At 40.9% G+C, this 21,927-nt stretch overlaps 1 protein-coding gene across 1 annotated transcript in view; it reads right to left on the minus strand.

The window, feature by feature from the left end:
• Positions 1–320: 320 nt before the first annotated feature.
• Positions 321–21,927, minus strand: part of LOC104847148 (uncharacterized) — a 66,138-nt gene continuing 44,531 nt past the window's right edge. Inside the window, 4 exon segments of the mRNA XM_064293473.1 lie at positions 321–5,434; positions 17,322–17,417; positions 18,480–18,606; positions 18,759–19,591. Coding sequence (XP_064149543.1) covers positions 4,065–5,434; positions 17,322–17,417; positions 18,480–18,606; positions 18,759–19,591 — 2,426 coding nt within the window. The 3' untranslated portion in view covers positions 321–4,064.

Raw genomic sequence — 21,927 nt, forward strand, 5'->3', positions numbered from 1 at the left:
TGTTCACTGGAGTAGCATTTTAATTTCCTTCAAGAACTTTTCTTTTGCATTCACAAGTTGGCTAACTGTTTGGAGCAAGAGGCCTAGGTGTTGGCCTATCTCAGCTTTCAACACACCTTCCTAGGATTAATCATTTCTAGCTTTTGATATAAAGTGAGAAATGTGCAACTTTTCCTTTCACTTGAACACTTAGAGGCCACTGTAGGATTATTAACTGGCCTAATTTCAAAACTGTCTCCCCAATTAAAAAAAAAAAAAAAAAAAAAAAAACCTCTAGCTCACACACACACACACAAAGACCAGACTTACTGACCCGACAGCTGGAGAAACCTCAAGAGTATGGCCTCCAGACACCCCTTCAGCTAAGTAATGTAGTCACCCCCAAGGTTCACCCTTCAGCCAAAAATTAGACAGGCCCATAAAACAAAGCAAGGCTAAGGGGGCACAATAACCTGGGGGCAAGAACTAGAAGGTAGGAGGGGACAGGAAAGCCGGTAATCGGGAGCCAAGGTAGAGAAGGGAGAATGTTGACATTTCGTGGGGTTGTTAACCAATGTCATAAAACAATTATGTGTACTAACCATTTAATGAGAAGCCAGTTTGTTCTGTAAACCTTCATATAAAGTACAATAAAAAGGGAAAAAAATTGTGTCTCAAGGAATTATGTTGTGTCATAATTAAAAAAAAAAAATAGGCCCGCACAGAGGGAGAGAGGGAATGGCTGGTCAGTGGAGCAGTCAGAACACACACATTTATCAGTTAAGTTTGCTGTTTTATATGGGTGTGGTTCGTGGAGCCCCCAAACAATTACAATAGTAACATCAAAGATCACTGATTAGAGATCACCATAAAAAAATAATGAAAAAAATTTAAATATTCCAAGAATTACCTAAATGTGACAGAGACACAAAGTGAGCATGTGCTGTTGGAAAAATGGTGCCGAAAGACTTGCTCGAGGCAGGGTTGCCACAAACCTCCAATTTGTAAAAAACCTAGTATCTGGGAAGCACAATAAAGCAAAGCACTATAAAATGAGGTATGCTTGTATATTTAGATCTGATGATATGTTCATTTTATGTCACTTAAAAGGTTACACTATATATATAACAAAGGCAAGAAATTTGAAAGTTTATTAAAGATTTTTGTTTAATATAATCAAGGTTCTGGCTTATTGCAACTGAAGGTTTAATGAGTTAATTCGTAAGAATTTTTAAGAGCTTAATATCAAATAGCATATAAAACGAAGAGTTGGATCTCTCACTGTTTAAGGTAACAAAATTTTCCTTAATTGCTAGGTTAAAAAATTGATTTTATTCTTTATGCAATCTGCCTTGAAGGCAAAGGTTCAACAACATAAATTCCTGAATCAAAAACAAAGCTGCATAGTTAAAAACAAAAAACAAAAACCTTTTCTTTAAATAACCAAAGTATTACTTCTCAGTAATCTATAATAAACTCCTGACAACTTTGAAAGTAGAAAGCCACAAAAGGTTGTTTTTGTTTTATGAAACAAGCACATATTGTCATAATTTTATTTAGTTACTTTCCTTTAAATCTAGCATCATTAAAGCCAATGGTTTTAAGTAAAAGATTCACATTGTTTACCCATAGTTTTTATTACCAAATGTTAAGCTTAATATATTGATATAACCTATGTGGTACCATGTCTCAAGATTCTTATGTGTTATATCTGAAGCTCTTTGGAAACGAGGAAAATCATTATGTTTAAAGATATTTTTGTCTGAAGTTGTTGACTTGTATAGAACTACAATGACATTACAAAAGTTTGGTTCAAAATGAATTGTGGCAATACTCATTTTTGTGGAAGGCAATAATTTTTAAGTGTTGACTTCCTATTTTGCATATGTATTCATTATTTTGTAAAGCTAGGCAAAGCTAAACAACCAGAAACAATCTACAAGATACTGGGGATGGGTCATGTCACATCGTTACATTTCTTCCATGACCATTACATCGTTCAAATTAGAATACCTAAAATCTGGATACGCAATTAAATCACAACAGGTCAGGATCTGGGTACTCACTTTCCGTTCTACAATTCTCTTAATAGATGACTGAGCTCAATTTACTGACACTTTATTTGGAATTTTTATATTATCTAAGTGAAATTGGTCCAGATTTTGCTTTTTAGGGACTATCCTCACCTAGAAGCCCTGGAGGCGTAGTGCTTAAGAGCTTGGCTACTAACCAAAATGTCAGCTTGAATCTACCAGCTGCTCCGTAGAAATCCTACAAGGCAGTTATGTTCTGTCCTATACGGTCACTACGAGTTGGAATTGACTCAATGGCAATGGGTTTGGCTCTTTTTGGTATCCTCATCTAATTTTATTAATGGGATATTTGCCAGAGTGATACGGCAGAAGTTTGTTGTTAGGTCCCACTAGGTCAGTTCCAACTCATAGTGACCCTGTGCACAACAGAACGAAACTGCCTGGTCCTGCACCATCCTCACAATTGTTGCTACGCTTGAGCCCATTGTTGCAGCCGCCATGTCAATTCACCTTGTTGAGGGTCTTCCTCTTTTTTGCTGACCCTCTACTTAACCAAGCACGATGTCCTTCTTCGGGGACTCATCCTCGTTAGAGGTTATCTATTCTTTAAAATATTTTACTGCCTGCAAAACAATCAGATTCTAGGGTTTTGTTTTTAATAACTACATTAACATTTTTCCTTTGTTTTTTATAGGTCTTTTTGGATTTTTGGTAGTATCTTGAGTCGGTTGTGATCATTTAAGTTCCTCTAATTTATTCTATTTTTGTACATTATAAGAATACATGTATATAGTACCACCTTATAATTTAGAAATATCTCGATATATGTAACTATTTCACTTTCCCATGCATAAAGCTGCAATTGAGTCAACAGTTTTCCTCTTAATAGGGGCTGCCAATTCTGTATTAATGGTCTTTTCAAAGAAAACATCCTTGGAAAAAGTCTATTTTATTATTTCATGAATTTCTACTTCTATTATATGAATCACTTTCTGCTACTCAGCTTAGGTTTTTCTCTTAAATTACTTTTCTGGCTTAACACACTTACCGTTATGCGACAAGTATCGTATCAGGTGTGGGGACAGAGTGGTAAACAAGGCCAAGACTGGCTCCTCAATCCAGCTTCTCAGAATGTGTTACGTTTGGAGACTTCTATCAAGTAGAGCTACGGCAACATCCCACAAATCTTTATTTGTAGGCACCAAACTATCATTCATCTCTGAGTAGTCTAAAATCTCAGATTTGATTTTCTACCTTTAAAGGAAACTTTATTAGGGAAATTTTCAAATACATGTAAAGGCAGTAAAAACAGCACCAACGAACCCTGTGTACCCATTATCCAATTTCAACACTTACCAACATTTGGCAAATCTTGTTTCGCCAATCCTTTCTTTTTTTTTTCTGAAGTATTTCAAAGCAAATCAGACAAGACATAATCTCACCCTTCAATAATTACCATACAAGGATTACACACACACACACACACACACACACACACGTGGGCATGATGTCATCATGCCTAACAAAATGAAAACTGTTGATCAGTTAATACAGTCCACATGTACATTTCAAGTCCCCCCCCAATTTTAATTTATTCATTCAAATCAAGATCCAATGGATTCCATATACTGTATTTGATTGATATGTCACTTCAGCCCCTTATTTTGTAACAAATTCCTCTTTTTCATTTTCCCATGACACGTACTGGTTAAGAAACCAGGACATCTGTTCTGCAGAATATCCCATATTCTACATAAGGTTGCTTGCTTCCTTCAGTCATTAGTTTATTCCTTTATTGCCCAAGTTTCCTATAAACTGGTAATTAGATTTAGAGACTTAATTGTTGTTGTGGCTGTCAGGTCCCACTGAGTCGATTCTGACTCACAGCGACCCTACGTATCACAGAATGAAACACTGCCCGGTCCTCAGCCATCCTTACAATCGTTGTTATGCTTGGGCCCATTGTTGCAGCCACTGTGTCAGTCCATCTCATTGAGGGTCTTCCTCTTTTCTGCTGACCCTGTACTTTACCAAGAGACTTAATTACAATTCTTATATTTTTACATTATGAATTTTCAGGTGATGGGTAAGATGTGAATGTTGTCTAAAGGCCTTCTTACATTCCTTACATTCATAAGGTTTCTCACCAGAATGAATTCTCAGATGTTGAATAAGGGATGAATTAAGTCTAAAGGCCTTCCTACATTCCTTACATTCAAAGGGTTTCTCACCAGTATGAATGCTCTGATGTAAAGTCAGTTTTTGGCGCAATCTAAAGGCTTTCCCACACTCCTTACATTTATAGGGCTTCTCACCAATATGAATACTCTGATGTTGTGTAAGTTGTGAGAGTAGTCTAAAGGCCTTCCCACATTCCTTACAGTCATAGGGCTTAACACCAATATGAATGCTCTGATGTGAAATGAGTTGTGAGTAACGACTAAAGGCCTTCCAACATTCCTTACATTCATAAGGTTTCTCACCAGTATGAATTCTGTGATGAAGAATCAGATGATAACCACGACTAAAGGTCTTTCCACACTCTTTACATTCATAGGGTTTCTCACCAGTATGAATTCTCTGATGGAGAGTTAGTTGTTGTCGAACTCTGAAGGCCTTCCCACATTCCTGACATTCATAGGGTTTCTCACCAGTATGAATTTTGTGATGTACTCTAAGGCCTGAGCCACACAAAAAGGCTTCCCCACATTCTTTACATTCATAGAGTTTGTCAGCAATATTAAGTTTCTGATGTCGAGTAAGGTGTGCATATTGTCTAAAGGCTTTCCCACATTCTTTACATACGTAGGGTTTCTCACCAGTGTGAATCCTCTGATGCAGGGTAAGCTGTCCTCGCACTCTAAAGGCCTTCCCACATTCTTTACATTCATAGGGCTTCTCACCAATATGAATTTTCTGATGTACTCGAAGGTCCGGGCCACACATGAAAGCTTCTCCACACTCTTTACATTTATAGAGTTTCTCACCAGAATGAAGTCTCTGATGTCGAGTAAGGTGTGCAGTCTGCCTGAAGACCATCCCACATTCCTTACATGCATAGGGTTTTTCGCCAGTATGAATTCTGTGATGAAAAGTAAGTTGTTGGCGCACTCTAAAGGCCTTCCCACATTCCTTACATTCATAGGGTTTCTCAATAAATTGAATTCTCTGACGTGGAGTAAGAGATGCGTGTCTCTGGTTAGAGGACACTTTTCCAGGGGTGATGGTCACTTGACTGAAGTATCCTTCTTGAGGTCTCTCTTGTCCTTCAAATGTGCATTTATATTCCCAATCATTTTTTAAAACAAGGCCCTTAAGGCCATGGTTCTTCATTCTCTCCATTATTTTCCACTGTGATAAATTTATTTTATAAATACCATTTTCTGAAAATAACTTCTTGGTGTCATATCTGGTCTCCAAATCTGAAAAAAAATGAGAAAGTAAACACATGCTGTTTTCTTGTTCTAGGAGAAGTAAAATTTCTACAGCAGAAATAAAAGATAATCAAAGTAATGCCCAACTGAGCTCTGAACTCTGCCATGCAATTGGTTTAAAAAAAAGGAACTATAGGAATGAGAGTTGACATAAGATAATGAGGATAGAGATTTAGTAAATAATTTAAATCAGGAGTTCCCAAAACTGAGATGTGTTTCAGAATCAGCTGGGAAGTTTGTTACAAATACTGAGATTCAGACCTACCCAAACCACCTGGATCAGATTCTACAGTCCTGGGCAGTCCTATATCTAACAGTCTCCATATAAGGATTCTGATGGAGATCAAAAGTTGAGAATTACTACTTAAAATTTTTTCAATAATCTCTATTCTTAGAATAAAATCCAAACTCACCATGTTTAACAAGACCTCTGCTTACTTTTCGACATCATCGCAAACCACTGTCCCCTTTACTGCTAACTGGAAGGGCCTCCTTTCAGATCTCCGAACATACCCCAACTCAGCCCCATCTTTTAGGGCTTTTCACAGTCTGCTATTTCTCCTGCAAGTCCTCTGACTGGGCTCTTTGCATGACTGGCTCCTCAGCCCTGAGGTCTGAGGTTAAAAGTCACTTGATTTAAGGCTGACTCTACTTGACGGTATCTAAGTCTATGTTGTTATTCTCTACTCCTCATCAATGGAACACTTCTAAATTTTGAAATTATTAATCTTCCCCACTGTTCTGCTTATTTTCTTGCCCCTAAAACTCCAAGAACAGAAACAATCCCTGTTTTACACTTCGTTAAAATCCCTGCTTTACTCTGTTAATAAATCCATAGCACACAGTAGGTTTTATTCCTTTAATTCCCAGTTACAAACTTGTTCTGAATATGTCTCTATGCCTCTTGTCTCTCACACCTTACTATAATGATTAAATAACCTCTTTATTCTTCTAAGGTAGTTCAGTGAATATATACAGTCACACACTGCTTCATGTCCACCATATGTTCCGTGAAACAGGATGTTATATAATCTGGATGCTGTGTGAACACCTGGGTCCCTGGGGCACAGGGTTCCTGGGAGCATGGGCCTGGGGGCAGCAGCGGAGGGGTCTCAGTGACTTGGCACCCCTGCCCCAGCTGGGCCCCGAGATGCCTCCTGACTCTGGGCATTCAGGAGCACAATCAGGCACTCGTTCCTCCCAGTGGCAGGGGCAACAGTGTCCCCGGGTAGGGGGGACAGGGCAGGCTGGCTGCTGAGTTGGGCTGTGGGCATCCCCTGGAGGGTGCTCACTGGACCACAGACATCCTTACGGTCAGACATTGCCTGAACGGACATTATGTGGCACGTGACTGTCAATGGAAACAGGTGACTGTATATTTCCGTGCCTCCTTCCTGGGTTTTTTTTTTTCCACTGCATATGTCACCTGTGTAGTGTTCCCTTGCACCGCCCGCTCCTTCCGTCATATAACCACAGATTACTTTTCTCTGTCTCCTTCCTTCACATAACCACGGATTACTTTTCTCTGTCTTCTTCCTTCACATAACCACGGATTACTTTTCTTTGTCCCCACGGTGCTCAGATAGTGGGCGTTCTACTCATTTATCTCCCCTTAAAATTATTCTATTACTCATCTATTTTACAAATGTTCAACTAGTTTGCCTAGCTCTTCTGCCTTCCATTCTGTCATAAAGAACGCCATTCTTATAATTCTTAGAGATGTGGATCAATGATTTTTCAGACAAGGAAGTATGTTTAAGCCATATGGAAGTACTGACAAAATTTTGGGAAACCCTGGTGGTGTAGTAGTTAAGAGCTATGGCTGCTAACAAAAAAGTCAGGAGTTCAAATCCACCAGGTACTCCTAAGAAACCCTATGTGGCAGCTCTACTCTATCCTATAGGGTCGCTATCAGTAGGAATAGGCTTGATGGCAACAGGTTTTTGATTTTACAAAATTTTTACCAAAAAAGATATGGGCCTGTGAGTTAACTCAGTAATGGGGAAACCCTGGTGGCATAGTGGTTAAGTGCTATAGCTGCTAACCAAAAGGTCGGCAGTTCAAATTCACCAGGCGCTCCTTAGAAACTCTACAAGGCAGTTCTACTCTGTCCTATAGGGTCACTATGAGTTGGAATCGACTTGACAGTAACAGGTTTGGTTTTTGGCTTAATGGGGACACGTTACACAGGACTGAGTGTGAAGGACTTGCTAACAGACATGTTGGATGAAGACAAGAGGACAGCAAGCCAATGTGGAAATGGACAGGGAAATCTCAGTGCTGAATGAGCTGTATACAACAGAGAAAAAGGGAGGAAGCTTTAAATTGCTTAAGTATGGTCTATAAAAAAGACATTTTCTTAGTGATAAAATTCATAACAAAATCAGAAAAAACAAAAATTTATGCAACCAAAAATTTAAAACTCTATTCGACTCGACTGCACTGGGTTTTTTTCTGGAATGTTAAATAACTCATGTCAAAAGAGAAGTAAAATCCAAAATAGTAGTTTTACTTTTTAGAAAACAATGGTAATAAAAAAACACACATAATTCTCTATGAAATATAACAATACTTGGAAGAAAATTTGAAGACTTAAATACTTACACTGATAAAAATGAAAGAAAAATATGACCTAAGAATTCCACTAAGAATTAAAAAGAGAACAATAAACTGAAGCAAAGCAGAAGGAGGAAATTCACTGATAAAAAAACAGAATTTGATTAGAAAACAGAAAAAAAGAACTAATACATAAAGCAAAAATTGGTTCTTTTTTTTAAAACAAAATCAGCAAAACAGACAAACCATTAATATAAACAGCAAGAAAAACTGACATAGAAATAAGAAATGGCAAAGTAAAAATGTAGTTTAAATTTTTATTGTGCTTTAAGTGAAAGTTTACAAACTTAGTCTCATAAAAAACTTATGTACACTTTGCTATATACTCCTAGTTGTTCTCTCTCTAATTAGACAGCACACTCCTTCCCTCCACTCTCTATTTTCATGTCTATTCAGCCAGCTTCTGACCCCCTCTGCCCTCTCACCTCCCCTCCAGGCAGGAGCTGCCCACATAGTCTCATGTGTCTACTCGATCCAAGAAGCTCACTCCTCACCAGTATCATTTTCTATCTCATAGTCCAGTCTGATGCCTGTCTGAAGAGTTGGCTTTGGGAATGGTTCCTGTATTGGGCTAACAGAAGGTTTGGGGACCATGACCTCCGGGGTCCTTCTAGTCTCAGTCAGACCATTAAGTCTGGTCTTTTTATAAGAATTTGAGGTCTGCATCCCACTGCTCTCCTGCTCCCTCAGGGGTTCTCTGTTGTGTTCCCTGTTGGGGCAGTCATCAGTTGTAGCCAGGCATCACCCAGTTCTCTACAGTAGTTTAACAAAAAGATCACTGTCAATAAATTTTTAAAACACAGCTGAAAATTTTCTAGGAAAATATAATTTACCAAAACTGACCATAGAAGAGATAGAATGAAGTATAAACACATCAATTTCCACAAAGCAAATACAGAACTTGGTCAGACTTACCACCTTCCGGTCTCCCTAGGAATAAAGCTTTTAAAAAGTTATGAAATCTTTAAAGAACAGGCAATCCATTCTCTATTTAGACTGGAAAACAAGAAAAAGGAGAACTTCCAAATTGTTTTCATGAAATGATATCATACTGAATAAAGATTACACATTAAAAAACAAAAAACTACAAAACCAATTCTCTAATGAATACTGATGTACGAATTCTAATAAAACAGCATATTGAAAGACCCAGTACCAGTACTGCTTATTTCGAGAATGTTAAGGTGGTCTGATACGGGGAAATCTATTACTATAACTTATCATATCAACAGAACTAAGGAGGAAAAAAATCACATGATCATGTCCACAGACACTGATAAGGCAACTAAAAAAAGTCAAGAACCATTTCTGATTTTTAAAAAACAGCTCAAAAAAGCTGGAGTGATTGCTTCGCTGGGACGATAAAATATGTATTATCTCAGCCAGAAAGGCAGCCTGTCCACCATCGCCACTACCGTTTAGTCACATACTGGTTATCAGTCAACACAACTAGACAGCAAAAGAAAATCAGAGGTAGAAGGACAAGAAAGGAAGTGAAACTTTCCAGATAAAGGACTGCATAATTGGAAAACTCGAGAGATTTAAGTAATATAAATCATAGCAGAATATAGTAACATAGCAGCATATAAAATCAAAATACAAAACCCAATAGTTTTCATATATACATTTAATAAGCTACAATGGGAGGAAGAAGATCCTATTCACAATGGAAAAAAGGGTAAACTTAAAAATCTATACATGACTTTTATGAGGAAAACTCACGAAGCCTTTGGCATTATAGTTCCAAGAAATCACAGGCGAAATCGCAAGAGGGAGATTACTCTGTACCAGGTGAGCCTGGCCTCCCACAGGTGTTCACACCGAGTCGTTGCCGGGCAACCAGCAGGTGTGGGGACCGGCAAACAACAGGGTAAACACGGTGTTCAAAGTGGCCAGATGGATTTAATCTCATACATTATCTCCCTTAGGCTAGGCAGCAACTATTATCGTCTGCTCCAGAGGAAGCAACAGGCAAAGGGGTTAAGGTACGAAGACACGCCAGCGGCTGGTCATGTCCTGGGATAAGCCACAGCCACAGGCCCAACTGGCAAAGCACATCCTAAGACACAACTGTTAGTTCCTAACAAGTTTAAGCCAGTTGTACTTTTGCCTGAAAGCATGTGATTCCATGAAAGAATAACTGGGAAAAGACAACTGATTCTATGAAAATGAAACTGACTGCTTTAGAAATACTGGCCATAAACGCACACTGCTAAAAATCACACTGTCAAAAATCAAGTGTGGAAGGGACAGCAGCAAAGGATTGGGGGAAACATAACAATCGAGAAGTATTCTGTAGTCATACTGAGGATGCACGTATCAGGCCCTAATCTCTTCCTCCGTTTACGCCTGACAGCCTAAAGGTTTGTCTTTCTGACTCATCCAGCAGGGCACCCTGTGGAGCAGTTCTACTCTGTAACACATGGGGTCACCAGTGAGTTGAAATCAACATGCTGGGGACCACCATCAATAACAACCATCATCTCCCTGATTTCCAAGAAATGTATATACAACCTTCTCCTCAACACCTCTAACTGGATGAATGACAGGCATCTTAAACTTAAATATCTAAAAACAGAGCTCTATCTTCCAAGTGCTGTTTTATTTTCCCCACCTCAGTAAACTGAGCTTTCATTCACCCAGCTGTTCCAGCCAAAAAAACCCTAGTCTCTCCTTGAGGCCACCACTCATCTGTCAGTTTGTCATATTGTGGTGGCTTGCATGTTGCTGTGACGCTGGATGCTATGCCACCAATATTTCAAATACCAGCAGGGTCACCAATGGTGGACAGGTTTCAGCAGAGTTTCCAGACTAAGACAGACCAGGAAGAAGGACCTGGTGGTCTATTTCTAAAAGACTGGCCAATGAAAACCTTATGAATGAATAGCAGCTGAACACTGTCAGATACAGTGCCTGAAGATGAGTCCCTCAGGTTGGAAGGCACTCAAAAGATGACCGGGGAAGAGCTGCCTCCTCAAAGTAGAGTCGACCTTAACAACATGGATGGAGTCAAGCTTTCGGGACCTTCACTTGCAAATGTGGCACGACTCAAAATGAGAAGAAACAGCTGCAAACATCCATTAATAATAAGAACATGGAATGTATGAAGTATGACTCTAGAAAAACAGGGAGTCATAAAAAATGAAACAGAACACATAAAGACAGATATCCCAAGCACTAGTGAGCCGAAGAGGACTGGTATTGGCTGTTTAGAATCGGACAGTCACGTGGTCTACTATGCTGGGAACAACAACCTGAAGAGGAATGGCATCGCGTTCACCGTCAAAGGGAACATTTCCAGATCTGCCCTGAAGTACAACGGTGTCATTCAGTGATAGGATGATATCCATATGCCTACAAGAAGACTAGTTAATACAACTATGATTCAAATTTACATACCATCACTAAGGCCAAAGATGAAGAAATTGAAGATTTTTACCAACTTTTGCAGTCTGAAATTGATCAAACATGCAGTCAAGGTGCAATGACAATTACTGGTGACTGGAACGCAAAACTTGGAAACTAAGAAGAATCAGTAGTAGGAAGATATGGCCTTGGTAACAGAAATGACTCTGAAGATCGCATGATAGAATTCTGCAAGACCAACAACTTCTTCATTGCAAATACCTTTTTTCAACAACATAAACAGAGACTATACACATGGACTTCGCTGAATGAAATACACAGGAATCAAACTGACTACATCTTAGAAAGAGTTGAGAAGCAGCTCAACATCATCAGTCAGAAGAAGGCCAGGGGCCGACTGCAGAACAGACCATCAATTGCTCATATGCAAGTTCAAGTTGAAAAAAATTAAAACACGTCCACAAGAGCCGAAGTACAACCTTTTAGTATATCCCACCTGAATTTAGAGACCACTTAGAGAACATATTTGATGTTGAGGTTGTGGAGAGACTGGAATACTTATACACTGCTGACAGGAACGTAAAATGGTACAAGCACTTAGGGAATTGATTTGGCGCTTCCTTAAAAAGCTAGAAGTAGAACTACCATACGATCCAGCAACCCCACTCCTTGGAATATATCCTAGAGAAATAAGAGCCATGACACGAATAGACATATACACACCCATGTTTATTGCAGCACTGTTTACAACAGCAAAAAGATGGAAGCAACCAAGGTGCCCATCAATGGACAAATGGATAAACAAATTATGGTATATTCACACAATGGAATACTATGAAATGATAAAGAACAATGATGAATCTGCAAAACATCCCATAACATAGACCAACGGGGAAGGCATTATGCTGAGTGAAATCAGTCAGTTGCAAAAGGACAAGTATTGTATGAGACCACTATGATAAGAACTCAAGAAATGGTTTAAACACAGAAGAAAACATTCTTTGATGGTTACAATGGTGGGGAGGGAGGGAGAGCTGTATTCACTAATTAGATAGTAGATAAGAATTATCTTAGGTGAAGGGAAGGACAACACGCAATACAGGGAAAGTCAGCACAGCTGGACTAAAGTAAAAGCTAAGAAGTTTCCTGAACACAACCAAATACTTCAACTGACTGAGTAGCAGGGGCAGGGGTCTGGGGACCATGGTTTCAGGGGACATCTGGGCCAATCGGCATAGCAAAGTGTATTAAGAATATGTTCCGCATCCCACTTAAGTGAGTGACGTCTGGGGTCTTTAAAGCTAGGAAACAGTCATCCAAGATACATCAATTGGTCCCAACCCACCTGGAGCAAAGGAGAATGAAGAACACCAAAGACACAAGGAAAATATTAGCCGAAGAGAAAGAAAGGGCCATATAAACCAGACACTCCATCAGCCTGAGACCAGAAGAACTAGACGGTACCCAGCTACCACCAATGATGGCCCTGAGAGGGAAACAAATGAGAGTCCCTGATTGAGCAGGAGAAAACTGGGGTGCAGAACTCAAGTTCTAGTAAAAAGACCAGACTTACTGGTCTGAGACTGGAAGGACTCTGGAAGACAGGGCCCTCGGACTCTCTGTTAGCCCAGAACTGAAACCATTCCTGAAGCCAACTCTTCAGACAAAGATGAGACTGGACTATAGGACATAAAATAATATTCGTGAAGAGAGCGCTTCTCAGCTCAAGTAGATACATGAGACTAAAAGGGCATCTTCTGTCCAGAGGTGAAATGAGAAGGCAAAAGGGAACTGGAGCTGGCTGAATAGACACAGGAAAACCAGGGTGAAAAGGAATAGTGTGCTGTCACATTATAAGGAGAGCAACTAGGATCACATAACAATATGTGTATAAATTTTTGTATGAGAAACTAACTTGAATTGTAGACTTTCACTTAAAGTACAATAAAAACAAAAATAGAATAGACGCATTGAACAGTAATGGCCAAAGACCAGACGAGTTGTGAGATGACATCATTCATGAAGAAAATAAAAGCTCACTGAAAAGATAGCAAAGAAAGAAAAGACCACAGTGGATATCAGAAGAGACTCTGAAAGTTGCTCTTGAATGCAGAGTAGCTAAAGTGAATGGAAGAAATGATGAAATAAAAGAGCTGAACAGAAGATTTCAAAGGGAAGTTAGAGAAGACAGAGTAAACTATTATAATGAAATGTAGAAAGACCTGGAGTTAGAAAACCAAAAGGGAAGAGCACACTCAGCATTTCGTAAGCTGAAAGAACAACAACAAAAAATTCAAGCCTCAAGCTGCACTACTGAAGGATTCTATAAGCAAATATTGAACAACGCAGGAAGCATCAAAAGGAGATGGAGAGAATAAACAGTGACTGTAACAAAAAGAATTGGTGCACGTTCAACCATTTCAGGAGGCAGCATATGATCAAGAACTGACGGTAGGAAAGGAAGAAATCCAAGCTGCACTGAAGGCATTGGCAACAAACAGGGCTCCAGGAATTTACGGAATACCAACTGAGATGTCTCAACAAACAGATGTAGTGCTGAAAGCGCTCACTCGTCTATGCCAAGAAATTTGGAAAACTGCTACCTGGCCAACTGGCTAGAAGAGATCCGTACCTGTGCCCGTTCCAAAGAAAGGGGATCCAACTGAATGTGGAAATTATCAAACAATATCATTAATATCTCATGCAAATAAAATTTTGCTGAAGATAATTCAAAAATGATCACAGCAGTACATCCACAGGGAACTGCCAGAAATTCCAGTCGGATTCAGAAGAGGACTTGGAATGAGGGGTATCACCGTTGATGTCAGATGGATCTTGGCTAAAAGCAAAGTCTACCAGAAAGATGTTTACGTGTGTTTCCTTGTCTATCCAAAGGCACTTGACTGTGTGGATTCTAACAAAATTATGGATAACACTGAGAAGAATGGGAATTCCAGAACACTTAATTGTTGTCAGGAGGAACCTGTACACAGAGTGAGAGGTAGTCACCTGAACAGAACATGGGGATACTGCGTGGTTTAAAATCAGGAAAGGCGTGTGTCAGGGTTCTATCCTTTCACCATACTTATTCAATCTGTATGCTAGGCAAATAAGCCCAGAAACTGGGCTATATGAGAAAGAGCATCAGGACTGAAGGAAGACTCATTCACAACCTGTGTTATGCGGATGACACAACCTTGCTTGCTGAAAGTGAAGAGGACTTGAAGCACTTACTGATGAAGATCAAAGACCACAGCCTTCAGTATGGATTACACCTCAACATAAAGAAAACAAAAACCCTGACAACTGGACCAATGAGCAACATCATGATAAACGGAGAAAAGATTGAGATTGCCAAGGATTTCATTTTACTCGGAGCCACAATCAACACCCACGGAAGCAGCAGTCAAGAAATCAAACAACACATTGCACTGGGCAAATCTGCTGCAAAAGACCTCTATAAAGTGTTGAAAAGCAAAGACGTCACTCTGAGGACTACAGTGCACCTGACTCAAGCCATGATGTTTTTAGTCATCTCATATGTATGTGAAAGGTGGGCAATGAATAAGGAAGTCTGAAAGACCGACGCCTTTGAATTAGGGTGTTGGCAAAGAATATTGAATATACCCTGGACTGCCAAAAGAATGAACAAAATTTGTCTTGGAAGAAGTACAACCAGGATGCTCCTTAGAAGAAAGGATGGTGAGACTCTGTCTCACATACTTTCGACATGTTATCAGGAGGGACCAGTCCCTGGAGAAGGACATCACGCCTGGTAGAGTAGAATCTCAACAAAAAAGAGGGAGGTTCTCAATGAGGTGGCCTGATGCAGTGGCTGCAACGATGGGTTCGAACACCGCAACGATTGTCAGGATTACACAGGGCGGTACAGTGTTTCCTTCTGCTGTACATGGGGTTGCTATGAGTTGGAGCCAACTCAACGGCACCTAACTACAACTCCCTTGAGATTAGTCCTCACCCCATTCCTCTTATAATCCCATCGGCATGTTCTTTTGGTGCTACCTACAGATGTCTCAGGAATCTGACAGCTTCTTTCTACTTTCGACCATCACCATTCTTGTCCAATCGTTATTACCTCTCGGCTGGACAACTAAAATTGTCTCCGTACTGATCCTCCCTGTTCGGCACTCAATCAGAAGGATTATTTTAAAACATAAAGTAGATCATGACTTCCAATTTCCCTTCATGATTACATTATTTGGCCCTTGCCTAACTCTGATCTCATCTCTTATTACTTTCCCCAGCTCTAGTCATTTTGCCTTCTTGCTGCTCCTTGAACACACAATGTAGCTTGCCCATCAGGCCTTTGTACCTGCTGTCCTATCTGCTCAGAACAGCCCTTACGTAATGTGTCTCCTCAATAAAACCTTCTCTTATTTGTCATTTGTCACTCTTCTGTATGCATGTTATACTTCAAAAATCTAACTTAAAAGAACAGAGAGAAGGAAAAAAATGAATAAACTTGTTTAAGATGTCTAACTGTGAGCCAGCAGTCGTTATTCTGGACCCATGCTGCCTGACTACTACTTTCTTATTCACTTGGAAGATCTGCATTTCATTTCCTTGAGTATTAATATAAATAAGAAAATAGATTAAGATTTCAAAAAGCCTGTTTTTCCTTTCCTTTAGTAGAAAGTAAATCAGAAGATATTTAACAGTGTGGGCAAGAAATGGCCCTATGGTTACAAAAAAAGAACTGCTGGCTCAACATGAACCCCAGACACATCTGAACATATAGACGGCAACATACAGAATGATACCACATGTCTCTATACAGTTTATATAGACTATGGGGTCTTTTCAACAAAAGGTTTAAAAGGAGAGATAAAAGTAGCACAGAGGTAGATGCTAAACCAAGAACCTTTCATGTTTCACCCTAGTGTGAAGGTAGACAGATACACAGATGGAAAAAAGCAAGTAAGAGAATGACATTCCATGATCCAAGAAACTACCTTCTACAATAATTCATATAAAACTTTAGTTGCTAATAAAACATGTATTACCTAAACATCAAACATATCTTTTTTTGTAGTCTTTTATTTCCCATTTAAAAATTTATGAGAAAAGTTAATAAATAAATAAATAAATAAAAACCAGCTTCTCTGACTGTGAGGTTTACAACGAACTTTACCCAAAGAACTTGGTCTCAGTCCTTGGTTCCTGAGAGAGAACCGCTCTAAAACCTTGGAATCTCCCCAGTGATTGAAGTGGCTTTGACTTCTCAGAGGCCCCTGATCTGACAGATTACACTAAGGAAGTGACTTAGGTTGGGGCCAGCCATGCCAGGAAGACCCACCAGGTGGTATCAGCTGAGATCCAACAAGGGAAGGCACGACTCAATCAATCATGCCTATGTAATGAGGCCCCAATAAAAGTTCTTTTACTATGTTTCCCTTAGTACAATATAAACAACATGGTAGCAGAAAAGTTATTGGCTTTGTTCACCACTGTACTGAGAATACCTAGCTTACCGCTTGGCTCAGAGCGGGCATTTGGGAAGTATTTGCTAAATAAATGGAAGAACGTACTTTTAGGTAACCGAGACATGTACATATGCCTAAATGCAAAAGAAAGCAAGTGAATCAATAAGCTGAACAGCTGTCAATAGGGAACAAACAGAGTAACCCCAAAACCACCTCCTTCGAAGAGGAGGAAAATAGGGGAGAACAAAGCAAGAAGAGGAGTAAATGGGATAAAACAGTTATTTTAGTATCCCCAGCTAAGAAGACCTTAATCTACTTTGCTCTTCCTCAGGCCAGGGGACTTTAAAGTGAGCTTCCGAAGTCACAGCACACAGGTGTGTCTCTTCCCCAACCACCTGGGCCGATTCCTGTGGTGATGGATTCCCCTTGCCTGCGTGGCCTCCACTCACCTGGGTTTCGTCTTCTTCCTTTCCTGACAACCTCCCAGGGTTCTCTTCCTTGCTCCAGTAAGGAAATCACATCTGGTTTAGAAACAAAACATCCTGCTTCCAAGAAAAGAAACGTAAGGTGATGCAGAAATGGAAATAAGATCAAAATAACTTTGATTCAGTTTAGTTTAAACCTGTAATAAACTATAGGCCAAAACGGTAACTGATAAAGGCTTTAGAACAAAGAAGGGGAGGCTGGATAAAAAATACTCACACTAAGGTCACACAATGAAGAGAGATCAGAGACGGAGGGAAAGAGGTCTTACTTTAACTCATATCCGTACATGCATCCCTCTTGACAGGCAGTAGTGTTGTGGTTGAGAACAGACTGCCTGGGTTCAAATCTTGCCTCTGCCACATCCCAGGGGTGTGACCTTGGGGAAGTTACTTCTGTACCTCGTTTTCCTCAGCGGTAAAACAGGGTAACGGTAGTACCTACCTTCAGTGGTTGTTGTGAAGACTACAGTGATATAAATATCTGTATCTCATGACAGTGCCTATAGTATAGCACAGTATATTTTTATGAACTGTTATTGATTATTACTATTATTTTGCTGAGAGGAAAATAAGCTGCCTGAGACATTTACTGTTATTTCATAGGAGAGTCATACAAAGTTAAATGCAAAGTTCTTGGATTTTTAACTTTCAAACCAAAAGCAGGTAAAAATGAATATATTTATTTTAAAAAAGAATTGTGTTCTCTTGAACTATAAATAAATCCTGTTGATCCAACTTACCACTACATAAATTATATGTGTTCTTGCAAGAGGGATAAACCAAGAACCCAAGTCTAGCTATTTTCCTTATAGGTGTACCAACAAATAACAAAAGATCTATAGTAAATTCTGAGTTCAAACAAGAAGTAAAACCTGTTTTCTTTGACATTGGTTAGGCCAAAAATCACTGAGATTTCAAATTCAGCCCCATCATCATTAAGGCAGGCCTGAAGACCACTTAAGGGTGGAGAAAATGAACGTGCTATTCAACAGACTTCCAACCTAATAAAGTGCAAAGCACTTCTTTTAGAAGAGGGAACAGAAACATAGCTAGCTTCTTGAAAGATAGCCCTAAATTTTCCAGAGGAAAAAGGTGATATTCCACAGGACAGTCTACACTTACCCAGTGAGACCAGGTTGCTGTAGTTTTCCAACATCACATCTCTGTACAAGTCCTTCTGTTCCAAGTCCAGGTATGCCCACTCCTCCCGAGAGAAGACTATGGAAACGTCACTGAACACCACTGATCCCTGAAATGACAAACCTGTGCATTAAAACTGAAATTAAAGGATATCTGCTTTAAGATGGAGGGAGAATAGATGGAAGAGACAGTGCAAGAAAAGGGACCATCCACAAACAAACAGTCTTGGCTAGAAGCCTGTAACACAGTGAGCTAGGAAACCAGTGTGACTGAAGCCGAGCGCCCATAACAGTGAGCTAGGAAACCAGTGTGCCTGAAGACGAGTGCCCATAACACAGTGAGCTGGGAAACCAGTGTGCCTGAAGCCAAGTGCCCATACACAGTGAGCCAGGAAACGAGGGTGCCTGAAGCCGAGTGCCCGTAACACAGTGAGCTGGGAACCCAGGGTGCCTGAAGCCAGGTGCCCGTAACACAGTGAGCTAGGAACCCAGCGTGCCTGAAGCCGAGTGCCCGTAACACAGTGAGCTGGGAAACCAGCGTGCCTGAAGCCGAGTGCCCATAGCACAGTGAGCCCGGAACCCAGGGTGCCTGAAGCCCAGTGCCCATAACACAGTGAGCCCGGAAACCAAGGTGCCTGAAGCCAAGTGCCCATAGCACAGTGAGCTGGGAAACCAGTGTGCCTGAAGCCGAGTGAACATAGTACAGTGAGCCGGGAAACCAGTGTGCCTGAAGCCGAGTGCCCATAGCACAGTGAGCCAGGAAACCAGTGTGCCTGAAGCCCAGTGCCCGTAACACAGTGAGCCGGGAAACCAGCGTGCCTGAAGCCCAGTGCCCGTAACAGAGTGAGCCAGGAAACCAGCGTGCCTGAAGCCGAGTGCCCATAGTACAGTGAGCCAGGAAACCAGTGTGCCTGAAGCCCAGTGCCCATAGTACAGTGAGCCAGGAAACCAGAGTGCCTGAAGGCGAGTGCCCGTAACACAGTGAGCCGGGAAACCAGGGTGCCTGAAGCCAAGTGCCCGTAACACAGTGAGCTGGGAACCCAGGGTGCCTGAAGCCAAGTGCCCGTAACACAGTGAGCCGGGAACCCAGGGTGCCTGAAGCCGAGTGCCCGTAACACAGTGAGCTGGGAACCCAGGGTGCCTGAAGCCAAGTGCCCGTAACACAGTGAGCCGGGAAACCAGGGTGCCTGAAGCCGAGTGCCATGTATTCCTCTTGCACACTCTGGCATATCTTAGTTATCCAAACATGTCAGAGAAAGAAGGAAAAAAAATCAGGTTTCCAATTAGATGAAATACGATACATAAGCTGTCTACATGCTGTACGTTTCCCTTATAAATTCTCGAAAAGTGAATAATCCTACCCTTTTCCCCGTAAAGAACATTTTTAAAGTTTCCCTATGAAATTTCTATCTTAGAAATGGGTCTAAATACAATTAAAGAATTTCAAGTTCATCATTGACACAGATTTTATCATTGGCATTTTTCTTTGCTAAATTCTTTAATGACATAAAAAAAAATGCTTCTGTGCGTAAGATGTTTCGGTGGGAGAACATCTCTAAGGTCCTCCTCAATTGTGAGAGTCTACCATCACCTACCACTTAGGTAACTGGAGGATCGTACCTGCGGTTGTCCATCCCTCACTCGTTCCTGACACTGTTGTAGCATGATCCAGAATCGCCACGATGCCACCGCAGACCAGCACATGCTGCTCAACTACAAACGAGACCTGGCTCCTGGTGTACAGCCCTGGGGACACCCAGAGAAGATCCCTGGTCTCTCTGTATGCAAGACCTAATCATATCCCTACCCAGTCCTAAAGCCTGGCAAAACAATCAAAGCAAGCCATCTCACCACATACTCAGGCTGAGGCCAACCAACAGCAAATCCTGTCGTAAGGAATTAAAAAACTCAAGCCTGGAAAAGTCCTGAGTTTTCTCACGAGTGGTCAGATGGGTCCATGCTCCCTCATCAACTCACAAGGGCTGGTTAAACACCTCCCTCAAGGGATTTCGTTTCTGTTACACGGGGCTCTTGGCGGAGGACTGAGCGCACACAAGACGCTGAATGGTTTGTTCAATAAATACATGAACAATGATTGGAAAAAATGGGCACCGAGGATAAACACTGCAATGTTTAGCTTCATTCCCACTGAATTTGATGGGGCTCTGACAGGTAAGAAGTTTCAGGATAAAGGAATGTTCACACAACTTAAACATGACGGTATTTCCAGAAGGAGAAAGAAACATTAACTTACACGGGCCATGGTTTAGAAATTCAAGAACTGGTCGGTCCTCCTTGAGGTTAATCTTCCTGGAGAAGCACAGAGTTCACAGAAGCCAGAGCTAGGGGGAGGAAAAGGCAGCCATGAGATCAGGTAGGCCTCAGAGCTCCCAAAATGACTGGAGTCAGTATGACCTTTTTCCTCTCCTGACCTCCCCACCACAGAGAAACACGTTCTGAGAGACGTGAGGTAGTACGGACAAACCTCATCCCTAATCGTACCTACCTTTCAGAGCTAACGTAGGGCCACATCATCCAAACCAGAATCTCTTTCAAAGCCTTGCAGACCTGCTTGGACTCACCAGACATAAAGAGAAAAATTCACAAGGACAAGCCTGCCAACCTTTACCACTGCAAAACTGCTGCTCTGGTAGTCCTGGGGACCTCCGGCCACGAGAGTTTACAGAATCCTCCGGACTTATCACTTTCTATTTCTAATCAGAACCACTCACACTGCTTTTCTACAAGACTTCATTTGTCATTCTCTTCTGTTTCTTACAACCTAGGCTGGAGCGGAGAGGATTCACGCCCTATGTAGCTAGACAATAACACATATCTATTTACTGAGACCACGGACTGCCAGAAGAATGAACAAATCTGTCTTGGAAGAAGTTCAGCCAGAATGCTCCTTAGAAGGGAGAACGGCAAGCCTTCGTCTCACATACTTTGGACATTTTATCAGGAGGGACTAGTCCCTGGAGAAGGACGTTATACTTGGTAAAAGAGAGGGTCAGCAAAAAAGAGGAAGACCCTTAACAAGACGGCCTGACACAGTGGCTCCAACAATGGGCTCACGCATAACAACTGTGAGGGCGGCACAGGACTGGGCAGTGTTTTGTTCTGTTGTGCACACCGGTCCCTGTAAGCTGGAACCGACTTGAGGGCCCCTAACAACAACAACAACATCTACTGAGAACTTCCATGTGCTAGGCATGTACTTTATACACATTAACTTTATCTTCGGGATTACTGTGCAGTGTAATTATTCTATCCATGTAATGGATCCGAAAACTCACTCTAGAAGAAGTGAAATCACTCACAGAAATTCAGTTTATAAGAATCAAAACTGCCACTTATTTTTCTAACCACAAAGCTAGTTCTTTGAATTCTGGCTCTTGCCTCTGAAACCGAGAATTTCTTGTTCCAATTAA

Source organism: Loxodonta africana, chromosome 11, assembly GCF_030014295.1.
Source record: "Loxodonta africana isolate mLoxAfr1 chromosome 11, mLoxAfr1.hap2, whole genome shotgun sequence".
Taxonomy (NCBI): domain Eukaryota; kingdom Metazoa; phylum Chordata; class Mammalia; order Proboscidea; family Elephantidae; genus Loxodonta; species Loxodonta africana.